This window comes from Balaenoptera borealis (assembly GCF_965194805.1).
Source record: "Balaenoptera borealis genome assembly, chromosome: 16".
In the NCBI taxonomy this organism is placed as follows: Eukaryota; Metazoa; Chordata; class Mammalia; order Artiodactyla; family Balaenopteridae; genus Balaenoptera; species Balaenoptera borealis.
This window is the reverse complement of record NC_138872.1, coordinates 26,725,712-26,741,075: the sequence shown is the minus strand read 5'-3', so window position 1 is coordinate 26,741,075 and position 15,364 is coordinate 26,725,712. Positions and strand designations below refer to the sequence as shown.

The window sequence follows — 15,364 nt, the reverse complement described above, 5'->3', positions numbered from 1 at the left end:
CAAGAAAGAGGCTGGCTGCCCTGGGCTGCCCTGCTTGGGCCTGGGAAAGAGGCCGGGGCTGGAGCGGCCAGACAGAGCGCGCCCTTCCAGAGAGCGGCTGGAGGCGCAGGTGGAGGGAGGTGCTGGGGGCTGAGCCTCCTCCCGATGGGCTGCAGCACCTCGAAGCCCCTTGCCTTTGAGAAGTTCTCTCGTGCCCAAGCGAGGTGGACGGGAGAGCGTAGGGTGGGTGTGTGAAGGTGGGAAGGTCAGACAGGACCCAGAGGGGCCCTCTAGAGAAATCACCTCCCCTTTTGCCCTTGAACGGTGGCAACAAAGAGGGAGCCTGCAGTCTTACCACAACACACTGGGGGTGTGTGCTGGGGCCACCAGGCCTGGTCTCCCCTCCACCTTTCCCAAACGGCTCTGTGGGGTGCGCCGTGGCTCTGGAGTCAGCGAGCCCGGACTGGCGGCCTGCTCGGCCCCGCCATGGGCGATTCCTAACTTCCCTGGGCCCCCGGCCCTGGGGCTGAGCCACGCCGGTGAAACCCTCGGCGCGGCTCGGGATGCTCAGCCTACGGGAGGCCCACTGGGAAAGGGCTTCCAGGAGACACAGAAGCTCCTGGAATTGGAGCATTCTTTCGAGGTGTTCAGCAAGAAAACCGCCAAAGGAGAGGATCTGGCGGTGTGGGAGCGGAAGCTTGCTTGGGAGGCCTTCTGTGACCCAACTAGGTCCGTCTCCCTGTGCCCTGCCCAGCCCCCAACCCCCATAAGCAGAGATCATCGTACATGGGTGTGTGAGGCAGTTCTCAGTTACCAGCCAGCTCCCCACTACCCCACTGGTTCCGACAGCCAGTTTGAATCATTATTGCACCTACACTGGCAGCTTTCTTTCTTTCTTTTTTTTTTTGGCCGCACTGTGAGTCTTGCAGGATCTCAGTTCCCTGACCAGGCGCTGAACCTGGGCCACGGCAGTGAGAGCCCGGAATCCTAACCACTAGGGCACCAGGGAACTCCCTATAGTGGCAGTTTTTATGCTGCTACAGAGATGGACAAGCCCTTGTCACTGGAGACACATAGACCAGAAATAACACCTTGGGAGAAATTGTGGAAACTCGACTACTGCTAAAAGGAAGCTGGTGCAGCCCCCAAATGGGGAAGGAAGTTGGAATCTAAGATGGGACAGTCTGTCACATGGGGTTATTTCTTCTCTAATCAGAGAACAGGGACGTCAAGCAGGAGGTCCTGGGAACTGGCCTGCCAAGGAACATCCTTGGAATTGAGGGTCGAGGGAAGTCCATTAAAATGAAACACAGGAGGAAGGACTGGGGCTGGGAACTGCTGGGAAGGGCAGCCAAGCAGGTGGCTGGCTCCCACATGGGTGCCTGCGGGGATAGTCTGGGAGCAGGCAGGGGTGCCTGCGGGGATAGTCTGGGAGCAGGCAGGGGTGCCTGCGCTCGCTCCCGGCTGCTGCAGGGTCTGGTCCCCTCCAGACACTGGCTGGGGATGGCAGAGGAAGGCCGGAGCCACCTGCCACGTGGGTGTGAGCTGGCCCTGGGCTTCCTCTCTTTCCTCCCTCCACCCCCAAGCCTTGTCCTCTTCACTCCTATGCTCAGAGCAGGCCTTCTGTCTCTTCCCCCAGGGCTCTGGTTACAGGCAGCCACTCAGGTGGCCTGGTGGTTGCTAGAGGGGCCGGAGCGGGTGCGAGTTGCCCAGCACCCCAGGTAAGACAGGCAGAGCCTGAGTCTATCTGGGCTGACCTGGATTTCCAGATCCACCCATGATCTAAGTGAGGAGCTCTGAGCCACCAACACGACTGCCCAACCAAGGTGCCAAATGGGCTGAACCCTCGTTTAAGGGCTGCTGCTGGGAGGGCAGTGGGACTGGGACTGCCCGTGGTGTTCTTCCAACTGCTGGACCCAAACCCAGTGCTCACAGGACGCCACTGCCCCAGGCAGGAGGTCAGCGAGCAGATCTCGGCCTCCGTGACCTCGCCACCCACTTCTAAGGAACCAGGGAGACTGAGGTACAGGGGCAGAGCTAGTGGCCTTTCTTGAAGCCTCTCCGGCAAGTGTGAACAGGGCGGGAGGGCAGCAGGCCTGGCCCTCAAGAGAGGCCGGAGCAGCCCTGGCAGCTGCGGCCCGAGACAGGCCCTGCTGTGTGGTGCCAGGTGGGGGCCTATCACCATCGCCTGCCCCCTGGGAAGGACTCTCCCCATGCGCAACAGGGGGGGGGCTCTAACTTCCCGCCCCGCACCTGTCTCCAGACACACTCTACCAGGGTCCCCCACTCAGCAGGGCTGTCAGATCGTGCTCCTTCCCGGAAGGAAAGCAGCCCGCCTGGGACAGCCATTTCACCCCTGCTGCAGCTGGCCACTCTGGCCTCAGCCTCAGGGATTAGGGCCAGGCAGCCTCTTATTTTAGGTTAAGAGGCATTAGGAAAGGATGAGAAGTTAAGCCCAGGCAGGAATCTTCCAGGGACCCACACGTACTTGCCGGTGGTAGGGGGCAAGGTGAGCGAGGGTGTCTGGGCTTTCTGCCATGGGTAGGGACCAGCTGCCTCCATCGCTGCCCAGGAACAGTAAGGGGTCTCCCATGGCCAAGGACAAGGGCCTGAGAGGAATTCTCAGGCATGTTCAGCCAAGACCTAGAACCAGAATTCCCTGGCCTGCGGGTGGCACCTTCCTCTAACCTACTCGTCGAGCAGCAACTTGCTGTCACCCCCAGCCTTTCCTCTCGCCTCTGAACGACCCCCAAAGCACCCTGCTTCTGCCTCCTGTACTCCCCATTAAAATCTCACCACAAGGGCAGACAGCACAATTCATAGCCTCCTTTGGTTAAAGCCTATCTGTGGCTCCCGCTGCACACAGAACTAAATCCAGATACCTGGCTCAAGAGGCCCTGAGATCACCCCCACCTGACCCCGCCAGCTCCGGGAGGCCGCCAGGCTGCCCTCCACCGGGGGAACCCGCTCTTCCCCTGCCGCACCTGCCACCCAGGCCTCAGCGTGAAAGGGCCTGAGGTCCGCACTCAGGGCAGCACCTAGCTCCATGGGGAGGTTTCTATCTTTTGGGGACTGTTTCTCCAATATTGGCCTGTGTTCCGTCTGCATCAGAGTCACCTGGGCAGAGTTACAGGGGGCACCTAGGGAATCACCAGCTCCTGGGGTTAGAGTGGGGGACAGACGGCTAACCACTGCCCCAGGTGACCTAGATGGGGCCCCACAGTGCAGCAGAAAGGGCTGGGGCCCTGCTCCCAGGTGAAAGAACCTTCATCTCGGGGCTTCCCTGGTGGCGCAGTGGTTAAGAATCCGCCTGCCAATGCAGGGGACACAGGTTCAAGCTCTGGTCTGGGAAGATCCCACATGCCACGGAGCAACTAAGCCCGTGCACCACAACCACTGAGCCTGCGCTCTAGAGCCGTGAGCCACAACTACTGAGCCCGTGTGCCACAACTACTGAAGCCCGCGTGCCTAGAGTCCATGCTCTGCAACAAGAGAAGCCACCGCAATGAGAAGCCCACGCACCGCAACAAAGAGTAGCCCCTGCTCGCTGCAACTAGAGAAAGCCCGCGCACAGCAACGAAGACCCAACATAGCCAAAAATAAATAAAATAAAATAAATAAATGTTTTTTAAAAATTAAGAAATGCTTTTCAAAAAAAGAACCTTCATCTCACATGTGAGGTCTTAAGTGGTGGCCTGGAGAGGGAGGTGACCTGCCTGGGACCAAATCCTGGCTCTGCCATCAACTCTGCAAGACCTGGGCCAGCGGCCGTCTCACTGAGACTTGGTCATTTTGGGTGAGATGAGGGTGTGGAGAGGCTCAACTCAGGTGAAGAGCAGGGCCTTGGCTGGGACTCTGCTCCCAGTGGCCCGTGGAGGTGGGAGTGGGGCAGCGGCGGGGGACCAGGGAGAGGCCCAGCAAGCCTCCGGGGAGGCCAGAAAGGAGTGGAAGGCTGTTCGTTTTAACCTTGTCTTCCAAGCTAAGGACTGGCTAAGATTATGAGATGGGGAGGGTCCCTGTGCCAAGAAGGAGTCACTTTCCCGGCCTGCCTCTGCTGCTTCCCCGCCTGCCCCGCCCCCTTCCCAAGGCGGCTGGTCAGGGAGCCGCAGAGCCTGGTGTCCCGCACTCACCATTACTGTGATTTCCTGTTTGGAGGGAGGCAGGGGGCTGCAGGTTGCTGCCCAAGGCCCCGTAACCACGGTAACTGTAGTTCAGGCCACCGTTGACGTACACAGGGTCCTGGGAGCAGGAGGGGGCTGGCAGTGAGTAGGTGGAGTGGGTGATGGCTGCGGAGTCCCGGGAGTGCTGCTTGTCCAGGGCTATGGGCTCGTCCTGCAGAGCGGGAGGCAGGCGCTGGGGAACCACAGGCGCAGCAAGCCCTGACCACGGTTCCTGGACGGGGGTGGCTGGTGGCCCCAGATCTGCTGGGACCCGACGCGGGACCTGCAGGACTCTGCCTCTCCCCGTGGCTGCCTTGCCCAGGGCCTCCCCCAGCCCCCCATCTGCTCATCTATCTTCATGGCAGAGTTAATCTGTCCCTGCCCGGCTGAAGACACTCTCAGGGCTCGGGATGAAGTCCAGATTCCCTTCCTAGGTCTGCAAGGCCTTTGTGTCTGGGCTCCTCTGACTCCCCCACCACCACCACCCGCCTCCCCCCAGCATCTCCATCTCCCATCTGAGGATGCCCTCCCTGCTCCCTCTGCACCCAGGGGCCGTGGTAGTATCTGCGGGATGGCTGAGGACACCCTCCCAGTGGCTGGCAGCGAGCAGGCACCTGAGAGGACTGGTAGATCTCCAGGCGCATCCTTTTGGCTGCTTTTCTCGTCTCGCTCTCACAGGCAGCTGCCAGGATGTTTTCTGCCATGGCCGAGGTCAGGTGGGGAGGTGTGGGTCTGGTCTGCAGGCAGAATGGGGATGGAGCCAGTGTTAGGGTGCAGAGACCCTGCCCTAGAGGTGGGCAGGGCAGCACTGGGCTTTGGGCTCCTCTGTGAACCCGGGGCCACAACGCCTGCTTCCAGGGGTATTGGGAGGGCTGTGGGAAAAGCGCCCGGGCGGCCGGGAGGGTGCGGGGAGCCTGGGGCTCACCATCTCCATGCCGTTCTTCTTCATGCGCCGGCAGGACTTGAGGTACGTGCGGATGCGCTTGCGGGCCCGCTCCTGGAACTCAGGGAACTGCCGGCTGCAGGACTCGATGATGGCCTGGATCTTCTCCTTGGGCTGCTTGGAGATGGGCACCATGCGGTCCAGGTTCTCGTCCACAAAGAGACGCACGAACATCTGCAGGAGACACAGGCTGTGGGAAGGGCTGGCCCGGCTGAGCCCCCGCCCCAGCCGGCCGTCCCGGGCGGGCGCTCACGTTGAAGGCCTTGAGGCGCTCAGGGTCCATGCCCTCGGAGTCATTCATCTTGTCATTGTCCTCATGGTCGTCGTGGTCATCGTCGTCGTCATCTGCTGTGGGGGCCCGGCCCACCGTCAGGTCCTCAGGGCAGCCACTGACCTCGGTTTTGATGGAGTCGTAGCTCCCCGAGCTGTAGGGGGGGGACTGAGAGAGGGCGGGGGGGGGCAGAGGGTCAGGCCACGGTGAGCATGGGGGCAGGCGCGGCGAGCACACCCAGCTGCCACGTGAGCCACGCTGCAAGGCCCTGAGCAAGTCACTTTCCTTCTGCTCCTTCCCCCTGTGACACGGGGACAGCGACGCTGCCGCCCCTCCCTGGGCGGCTGTAGGAAGGACTGCCCACAACCACACATGCAGAGGCCTGGCGCCCTGGAGGACTTCAGTGGAGGGGATAGTGGTTTACTCCGCAGCAGTGCCCACGCCAGGACGTGCCTCATCGCACGAGGGAAATGCAAACACAGAAAGGGCTCCTTCCCGCCACCAGCCAGCCTCTCCTGCTTGTGCCAAGATCTGTTCTGGCTTCGGGGTTTTCCTCCCTGGTCCCCAAGGGGCTGCAACCCTGAGTTGACAACCGAGGTGTCACAAAAGCAGTGAGTGTGCTGTCTGTCGGGGATGAGGAACAGATGGGCTGGGAGAGAACCAGCCAAACAGACAGGCCCATCAGGCAAAAGGGCATCCCCGCAGCTCCCGGGCTGGGCTTCTCCTGTCTGCCGCCACCCCTGGAAGTCACCGTGAGCCCCGATGCAGAGCGTGTGTAGGAAGGGGAGAGGGAACCAGGCACAGCCCACTGGGCAGTCACCTTGTCCTGCAGTAGAGAAGGGACCCACCCCCTGAGCCCCTCCTGGAACAAGACCCTTCCCCAGCTCTCCTGGGAATGCACTTCCCCACTCTCCTCTCTGCTTTTTCCATCTTCTTCATCCTTTGCTGCTCAGTTCCCATCCGGTCTCCTGCCCCCTGCCACACGTGCTCTGGGAAGGCTCCCCGAGGACCATTGTCATTTGCCTTTTAGAAAGTTTGCGGCTTTGGCGAGTCCTGACTTCACTCAGTGGTACCCTGACTAGCAGTGTCCTGGAGACATGGTCCCTGCTCTCAAGGAGGTGGGCATCTAGTAGGCAGTCAGGCCCAGGAAACAAACAGCCGCAGATCACACCCTGCAACGTGGCCACATAGTGGCCCAGACGGCATACAGCTCTTGCTGACAAACGTATAAAGACAGACACTGATTGGTGCCCTGCCCCACGGTAGCTGCCACCACCAGCCTCCATGTGACCACACCCACCGGGGTCGGCCCTCCCAGGGTCCCCGGCCTCGTGCCCATCTCTTGATCCACACATAGACTCTGAAGGGGAAAGGACACCCAGGTCCTCTGGCCTCCCACTGGGCTGTGTCAGACTCGCAACCGAGGGTCAAAGGCGCCTTGGGCAAGTCACATTCCCAGGTGCTCTTTGGCCAATCCTCTGCCAGCGTCAGTGGAGACAGAAGAGCTATCAGTGGCGCTCATGCTCCCATCTCACTTCCATGGTCCACACACATGGCCTAAGGCCGCGGTGGCAAACTCATGCTCTCTGGCTCTCTGCCTGCCGAGGCAGCAGCTGTGCCTGCCCCTGGGACCCAGTCAAAGAAGGGAAGACAGTGCTCTGGCCAGGACCTGCCCCGCAGCCTGGGCTCAGACACACAGCGACGACTGAACACCCGTTCATTTGTACAGAACCTTCCCACGAGACACGTCATTGGAAGCCAGCACTGGCACCCACCCCACACCCTCTGCAGAAGAGAAAACAGGCCCTGGGAGGGGAAGGAACCTGTGCAGGGGCCCGTGGCTGCAGCCCAGAAGTGTAGGGCTCTGAGAAGGCACCTCTGGCCCCCCTAGCCCGGGCAGAAGAAAACACCCCCCAGGAGAGCTCCCGCCCCCCATGCCGCACTGCACTGCTGCAGGAGACCTCAGTGGCCCGGAGATGGCTTTCGGAAGCAACAGGGGAGGGGGAGGGGAGCGCCAAATGGTGGGGCACCTGTCCGCCCCCCCGTTAGCCTGGTCTATTGAGTTTCACACATCCACATCCCTGGGGCCACAAACAAAGGCCTCACCTTTTTTCTGCACTATCTGTAGAATGGGGACAGGCATGCAGAGTAGCCAGAAAACATGAGGCCTTGGGCCTCTGTGCTGAATGTAGCCCACTTGCTGCTGTTCCTCACAGCAGACTCTGTTTTGGAGGCAGAGGGGGGCCAGGCCACACGTCACCCATCACGTCCACCAAGGCAGAGGCCAACAACCCCACTTCACAGATGGGGGTGCAGGCTGAGAGAAGTGAGGACCTTGCTCGAGGTCAGCTGAGCGGTCTCCCATTCCAGAGCCTCCCCAGGAAAACGATGGCAGAGCAGCCACGGCTACCACCCTGACTTGGTGTCACAACCCCGGTACGCGTGATTTCACCTCAGCCCCGCACAACCCTGCCGTGTATGGGCGCGGCAGAGGCTCACAGCTCTGGCGGGCCAGCAGCCCGCAGCCCCACACACCTCGGGGGTGGTCTTCACCCCGTACTTGACGCGGCTCCGCAGTCCATCGGCGTCGGAGGGGTAGGAGGGCGTGCCAAGCGCTGAGCCCTGCGGGAGCTTGTCGCAAAGGTTGATGGGCTGATCCTCGGCGGTGGCGGTGAAGTCCACGGGGGCCACGGTGCCGTTGCCATTCATCTCGGGGAAGGCGGGGTCTCCCTGTGTGCTGCTCGAGGTGGACGGGTTCAGGGTGGAGGAGCCATTGCCGCTGCCGCTCTCGGAAGAGGAGTCGTCTGAAACAAGAGGCCTGGGTGTGAGGCCCCACCTCAGCACCCACTGTCCCCTGAGACCCCCCCCAGCAGGTACGTGGCCACGGCAGCCACAGGGGGTACTTGCCCTGTGTTGTTCTCACGAGCATCCCTGGGCACTAGGTGAGCGCTGCCATCCTCGCCGGGGGCGCCAAGAGGCTAGCCTTGCCCCAGCCTGAGGTGGGGGCAGGGTCCCTCTGCCAGAAACTGGGGCCATCAGGAGCGGAGCGGCCATGGAGCGTGCCTCCTGCCCTCCACCCCACAAAAGCCATATCCAGCTTGGAGGGCCCGGGAGTGAGTGGCTGCAGCCTCAAGTCTGACCTGCCTGCCGCAGGTCCAGAGGTCCTCGGACACCCCAGGGGCTGCATGGGGCCTGGCCAGTGCCCCCCTCTTCCTCCAGCTCACCACTGCCTTGCCCCTTTACACCCTCTCCCCACAGGACCCCTTCCCCAAAGCAGACCCTCGAACTTCTCCATCCTCTGCCTGAGGAAGGATGGCTCCACTGTGACACCCCTGCCCCAGTTAGTCACTCTCTCCAGCAAGCAGGCCCAGGCCAATCCTGGCAGCCTGTGCAGAGATCTGCCCTTGGTGCACGGCCACATGGCACTGAACACCCAGAGCCAGGGCTGCGGGTGCATCCCTGGCACCTCATGGGCCATCCCTGCTTTCCTGAAGTGACAGCCCAACAAAGCTCTGTGGAGGGCGCCCCCTGCTGCAGACAGCACAGCATTGCCGGGGGATCTAGGAGGACAAACTTTTAACTAGGGGCCTAGACACTTCAGATAAATTCCAGGCCCCTTTCCCCCACCCTGCCCCAGCCTCCTGCTTGATCAGCTGAGAAGGCAGAGGCCCAAGCTACGCTCAAGATCCCGGGGTCACTATCAGGTGAGTACCGCGTGGTTCCTGGTGGCGCCCAGGTGCCCAAGCGGCTCTGCACCTGCAACCAGAGTGGGTGGGGGAGGGGCGGCCACTGTGAGCCCTGACCGCCTCCCAGGCCACCCCCTCCCCCAGGCCAGGGTCGCGCACGACCCCACCCCCACCCTCCCAGCCGGCAGATTATGAAGATTTAGTTCCTGGTGCTGGGCACTGGGCACGCGCACCTCCGGAGCGTCCCCATGGCGACCAAGCGGCTCTAGCTCGCCAACCAATCACTGGCCTCCCGGCTGCCCAGGGGCGGGGCCGGGCTGCCCATCAAGCACCCAGGGCCCAGGGCAGAGGGGGATGGGAAAGGCCTCCGCGCCATGGCACCCCTCCCCCTCGGCTGCCGCAGGTCCCCTGGGCCAGGATGCCCCTCCTTCTCCCCCTCTTCCTCTGGGCAGTCACTGCTCTCTCCATCCTCCTGCAGGGCAGCTCTAGGCTCTACTCAAAGCCACCCCAAAGATCCCCTCGCCTTGCTCAGCTACATCCCACAGTCCCCAGGCTAGCCGCCCTGCTACCTCTGGAACCTCACCGCCCATCCCCTCCTCCTCAATCACAGATGGGTCTGGTTTTCTTCTGGCAGTGTCTCCAGCCACCAACCTAGATATTTGTGGAATGAGTAGTATTTACTGAGCACCTACTGTGTGCTGGCTCTGTCCCAAGCTGAGAAACAAAGTAGTGACTACCACCAAGATACCAAGATGCCAGCCCTCCTGGGGGGACAGATGCACATTACTGAAACACACAGAAAGTGAATGGGCCACCAACTTGCCAAACCACATCCACCCCCCCCCATCCAGCCTCCTTGGCCGACCTCCCCCCTCAGCACCCCAGCTCCCCTCGCTCACCCCACCCTTTCCCAGCACCAGTCTAACTATCACTCCCCTGTTCCCTAACCTTCCTGCTCCCCACAGCCTGCCCAAGAAGAGTCGCCACTCTTGCCGGGTGTGTTCTTGGTCCCATGATCTCTGCAGCCTCCCCCAGCCCAGGTCCCACTATGCTGGGCCACTTCTGAAGCCTCACACCTCCAGGCCTCTGCTTGGGCTCTGTTGCCTGCCTGCCATGTTGCTTCCAGCTCAGTAAATGTCAGTCCACCTTCAAGACCTGGCTCAATGCTACCTTCTCAGAGTAGGCCTCCTTCCTCCACTGTCCCTAGGAAGGAGGTACTCAGAGCCCCGAGCCCAGCCTGGTGCCCATCCTTCCGAGGGATACTTCATGCCTCCTTCAGTGGCTCAGGGTCGGTCCTGAGAGCTGCCTACGTCTCCACCAGGGCTGGGCCCGTTGCCAGAGAAGCCCCAGCACCCGGGATTCAGAAGTCTCTGCCAGGGTCGAGGAGCTGGAGGGCAAGGACTGACACCCCTCCTGGCCAACTGTCTGAGCTCCTCTGAGCTCTGGCCGGTGCCCATTCTTAGCTCACCTTGCAGGTGTGACTTCACATCCTGGCACCACCCTCAAAAGGCCACTTGCTTGACCTCAGAGGGCCTTGTCTTCCTCCTCTGGAAGGAGGGGTTGCTAGGAGGGTCAAGGGGCACCACACCAAGCACAGAGGGAGCCAACTGTCACTACGCTCAGCATGGGCATCAGGCCAACGGCCTCCTGCAGCATCACACCAGGAACGGGCCCAGAGGTGGCACCCCGACTGCCTGCCTCCAGGCCAGATTCCCTCCAGGGAGGACGGACCCTCTCGCCCTGTGCATCTCCAGGCATGAGCATGAAGGAGGCTCGGTGCTGTGAGGACACACGCATGTGGGTGTGTGTGTGTGTGCGCACGGGTGTGTGTGTGTGTGTTCCCAGGGCCCTCCAGCTCAGGAGCCCAGGGTGCTGGCCCAGACTCTTGAGCTGCCAACACCCTCACCCCAGGGCTGTGCACCTCAGGCGCTGGCTCCAATGGTGGCACGGCCCCTCCGAGTAGGCAGATGCCACCTCAGTCTGATAGGGGAAGTGGCTGGGCAGATGAGACCCATGAGGTCAGGAGCCCGGACCTCGTGTAGCTATGCATTCCAAGTTTTTAGAAGAAACTGGAAATATGCACCATTATGTAAATATCCAGATTTTAAAATATTGGTGACTGACTTACATTGTTCACATTTTGAAAAACCTTACTGGACAAACGGACAAACAAAACGTGGTCTATCTATGCAATGAAATACTATTCAGCCATAAAAAGTAATGAAACTCTGATACATGCTATAACATGGATGAACTGTGGAAACGTTAAGCTAAGTGAAATAAGTCAGAAGCAACAGGACGGGTATTGAATGAGGACACTTACATGCAGTATCTAGAATAGTCATATTCATAGAGACTGAAAGTATATGAGGGGACACCAGGGACTGGGGGAAGGTGAAATGGGGAGTTATTGCTTAATGGTTACAGAGTTTCTGTTTAGAGTAATGAAAACTCTGTTTTGGAAATAACGTGTGCTGGTTGCACAACATTGTCAACATACTTAACGCTGCTGCATTGTACACTTAAAAATGGTTAAATGGCAAATTTTATGTTTCACAAAATTTTTCACCACAAAAAATTCCCCCCAAACAAAACAAAACAAAACAAAAATCCTTGAGTAGGCCAGTGGGCTCCAGTTTACAAGCTCCATTTGCTGCCACCGCATGTATCCAGGGGCCAAGCCTCTCCCGCCTCCACTCTGCATCTGGGGTCAGGAAAAGCCAGCGACACACACAGAGCCCTCCTCTGGGGCAAAGGTGAGTCACAAGTGCCTCCCCCCGCCCCCCAACACGCCGCCCTTAACCTGCTCATGGGCTGCCTGCAACCCGGGGTCCACTTCCTGCTGACGAGGGAGGCCATGGGCTTTAGGCAGAATGCAGAGAGGCTGTGTATCCTTGAAGACACTCCTTCACTTCCTTTCAAAATGGGTGCCATGTCAGTAAAATAGGATTTATAAGGTGTAGACAATACCTGGCACAAAGAATAGGTGCTTAAAAAAAACCCCGACTCCCTGCCCCTGCCCAGGCCTTCTCACTTCGTAATGCACTTGCTTCCCGAGCATGGCTTTTCCAGACTGGACTGTGGGCTTCCGGGGTCCCCTCGGAGCTCAGCTTGGTGCCAGATCTGAGGTGGGCACGGTAAGGGGAGGTGGGAGAGGGACAGGGCCGGGAAGATGCTGTTCCTGCCCTCGTCCCTTCCTTTCTCGAACACTTACTGGGCGTCAGGCCTGTGTGGGGCACTGGGGACACTGAGGTGAAAAGATGGGGGTGGTCACTGTCCTGGGGCTCATGCTCTAGGGAGCAAGAAACCAAACATAAGGTTCTAGAGGACACTGGGCTCTGGAGAGAGCCTTGGAGTTTCTCGCCCTTGATCCCTGTCCCCCGCCTCCCCCTGCAACCCCTTCCTCCTCTGGGAAGCCCTCTCTGACCGCAGCACCCATTGAGGCCCCAGTTCTGGACCACCCGCTGCGGATCTCACCCCAGGGAGGGTGGAACTAGGGTGGGTGCTGGGCAGGAGGGAGGAAGGGAGGCAGGGCAGGCTTTCTGGGAGAAGCCTCCAAGGACAATGCTGAGAAGGCCCTGGGGCAAGGGCTGAAGCCCCCTGACCAAAGCAGGGCAGAGGGCTGCTGAGGACAAGAAAAGCGGCTGCATCTGTCCAGAGGCCCCGAGGCAGCGGCTGTATCCGTCCAGAGGCCCCCGAGGCAGTGGTGCTGACCCGGCCGCAGTCCACGGACTGAGTTCAAACCCCCAAGCTGAAGCCAAACTCTCCCCAGGCCCGCTGGGCCCTCCCACCCTCGCTGTCACCCCATCCAGCTGTGTGCCCTGGCCTCTGCCCTTGTTCCCTCTTCTCGGGACACTCGGAGTTCCCTTCCCTCCAGGGCTTTGTTGAAAGGTCACCTTCTCAGTAAGATCTCCCTGCCCCCACTCTGACACGCTGACCCCTTTACCCGTTTTTTTCAGAGTGTTTATCACCTTCTTACATATTATGTCTATGGTCTGTGCCCAGCGCCCCCGTAAGCTGCCCCAGATCGTTCCTGCCTCTCCAGAAACCACACCCCTTCCTCTGGTGAGGGCACCCCGAGTCTTCCAGGGTGAGCACGTGTCCCAGGCCCAGCCAGTCAGCACAGCCCATCACAGCGATCCGTGATGGGCATCTGACCAAGCTCGACCCATGAAAGTCAGTCCAGGGGCTTTTGCAGAAACGACTGGGAAGAGGGACCCTCCCCTCACCCCAGGGGCTGCTGAGCCCACTCAGCAGGGAGGCCCTCACCCAGAAGGCAGGGCTGACAAGCTGGCACAGACAAATCCCCCCTAAATCCGTCCGTGCCCAAAGCCAAAGAAGGCCCTAGACTTTCTGGTTATAGGAGCCAATGATTTCCTTAACTGCTAAAGCTGGCCGGAGGCAGGTTGCATCACGTGTGCCTGGTTTGGTCTCTGAGTAATCCACGGTCCTGCCCCCGGGAGGGCCCGAGGGAACGGAGCCTCCACTGGCCCTCTCCTCACTGTGGGCCACCCCAAACCCAGGAGGGGCTGGCTGCAGGGCCCGCCCTCCCCCAGCGCCCGGCACAGCCCTGGCCCAGAGACCTGCCTGGCACTGTGTGGGGAAAGGAAGAGGGAGAAACATCATCATCCCAGGCTGGGGCAAGCTGGGTTCTGATCCGTTCCTAGTTCTTTCCTCCTCCCAACCCTCACCAAAAAAATGTGACTTAGGGAGTCACGCACGCAAACCCATGCCCGAGGAGCAGGGCCGGGGGAGCAGGTGCGGGGCCGCGCTGTCTCCCGACCTTGGGCACAGCCCGCCTCCCTGGCTCCTCTTATCTGCAGTCTAGGGAGTTGCCGCTGACGCCCTCTTGGGCTCTGACACTTTATGACCCTGTGAAAGAACCCAGCTGGCCCCATGGGCACCAAGGGCCCAGTACACGGAGGGCAGGAGTCGGGCCTTCCGGGGGTGCAGGCCTCCAGGCACGGGACACGGAGCTGGAAGTGACCCTCTTGTCTCCACCTGGTCCTTATCTGTGCAGCTGTGGCAGGAGGCCCCTCCAGGGTGGGCACCCCACCCACAGCCGGCCGGCTGGAGCCCCGAACAATGCCAGCAGGACAGGACTGCCCCCAGCCTGTGACCGCAGCGACAGGGACAAGTGCAGTGCGGGGCCACGGGGAGGCGGCGGGAACGCACCCCTGCCGAGCATGTCCACAAAACCAGGCCTCCCTGGCTCCGGCGAAGGGCAGCTCCCCGGTCTGGGCAGGACACAGGGCCCACCACCTGTGCCCGGAATGCCTATGGGCAGGGAAGGACTGCGTGCCCATCTATGTAACGCGGGGCAATGCGCTGCTATTCAAATGGGGGAATTAGTGATGAATGGGGGAAATTGTTCCTCCTTCTGTCCAGTCTCCAGAAGGAGACAAAAACCCCTTTTACCTCAGCAAACAATGCCCTTATGTGGGCGCCAGCGCCCCGCAGTCCGCACAAGCCCGGCTCTGTGCGAGCCGCCAATCGCCACACCGGGCTCTGGGGCCACAGCCAGCGGCGCCCTCTCCCAGGGGCGACCCTCGCAGGCTCCCAAGGAGGGCTGGGCAAGAGCGCGAAGGTCCACCGGCCCTGGGACCACGGGCCGGGCGTACGGCCCCACCAGCCCGGAGTGCCCGCTGCAGGCTGCCTGCTGTGGCCAGAGGTGCGGCTGGGCTGCCGCAGGAAGCACCCCTTCCTCGGCGGGCTTCCAGGCAGGGGAGAGGAGGGGGCGTCGATAATTCACACACACAGGACGTGGGCCCGGAGGAGGCGGGGAGGGGAGAGTGCTGGAGCCGCAGCCCCACCGCGGCCTGGCGGCCCCCAGGATGTGGAAGAGCCAGCCCCTCCTCCCCCCTCCCACGTGGCTTCGGGCTGCGGTCCGGGGGCACTGACTCTGCTCTGAATTTGGGGTGCGCGCCTCGCCAGGGCTGGCCTCCGCTCTGACAAAGGCCAGTGGCCAGGCTGTGTTGACATGATGCATGGTTCCCAGGAGCACCAGGCTCCTGGCAGGCTTACCCTGCTCTTCCTCCCGGAAGAGGGCCCTGGGGTCAAACGGGGGACACCGAGGAGTTGGGTGAGGCGGTGTCACTGGGACCCCACCATCCTGGGCGGTGGGGCCACACCGGGCATCTGCCCCACAGTCTGCCTTCGGACCCCGCTGCCCACCTAGCTGCCCCTCCTGAACGCTACCCCGCTCCATCCCTGTGGTTCCAAAGGCCTGGCCCAGCCCCTGCTCCCCATCCCGGCTCCACTCCTGCCCCCTAACACCCCCAGCACCTCTGTTCCACAGCATCCACCTTCCTGCCCTTTTGTGACT

General features: G+C 61.2%; 1 protein-coding gene across 5 annotated transcripts in view; it reads right to left on the bottom strand.

Annotated features, from left to right (window-relative positions):
- The window catches only part of NOL4L (nucleolar protein 4 like), a 133,519-nt gene that overhangs the window by 9,413 nt on the left and 108,742 nt on the right, over positions 1–15,364 (bottom strand). For all 5 annotated transcript variants that reach the window (XR_014235361.1, XM_082358835.1, XM_082358836.1 and 2 more), the window contains 5 exons: positions 7,889–8,157; positions 5,336–5,521; positions 5,065–5,256; positions 4,754–4,876; positions 4,110–4,311 (listed from right to left, as the gene is read on the bottom strand). Coding sequence is in view for 4 of the 5 variants with exons in the window: in XM_082358835.1 (XP_082214961.1) it covers positions 4,110–4,311; positions 4,754–4,876; positions 5,065–5,256; positions 5,336–5,521; positions 7,889–8,157 (972 nt within the window). In the remaining variant the exon portion in view is untranslated. The remainder of the gene's footprint in view (positions 1–4,109; positions 4,312–4,753; positions 4,877–5,064; positions 5,257–5,335; positions 5,522–7,888; positions 8,158–15,364) is intronic.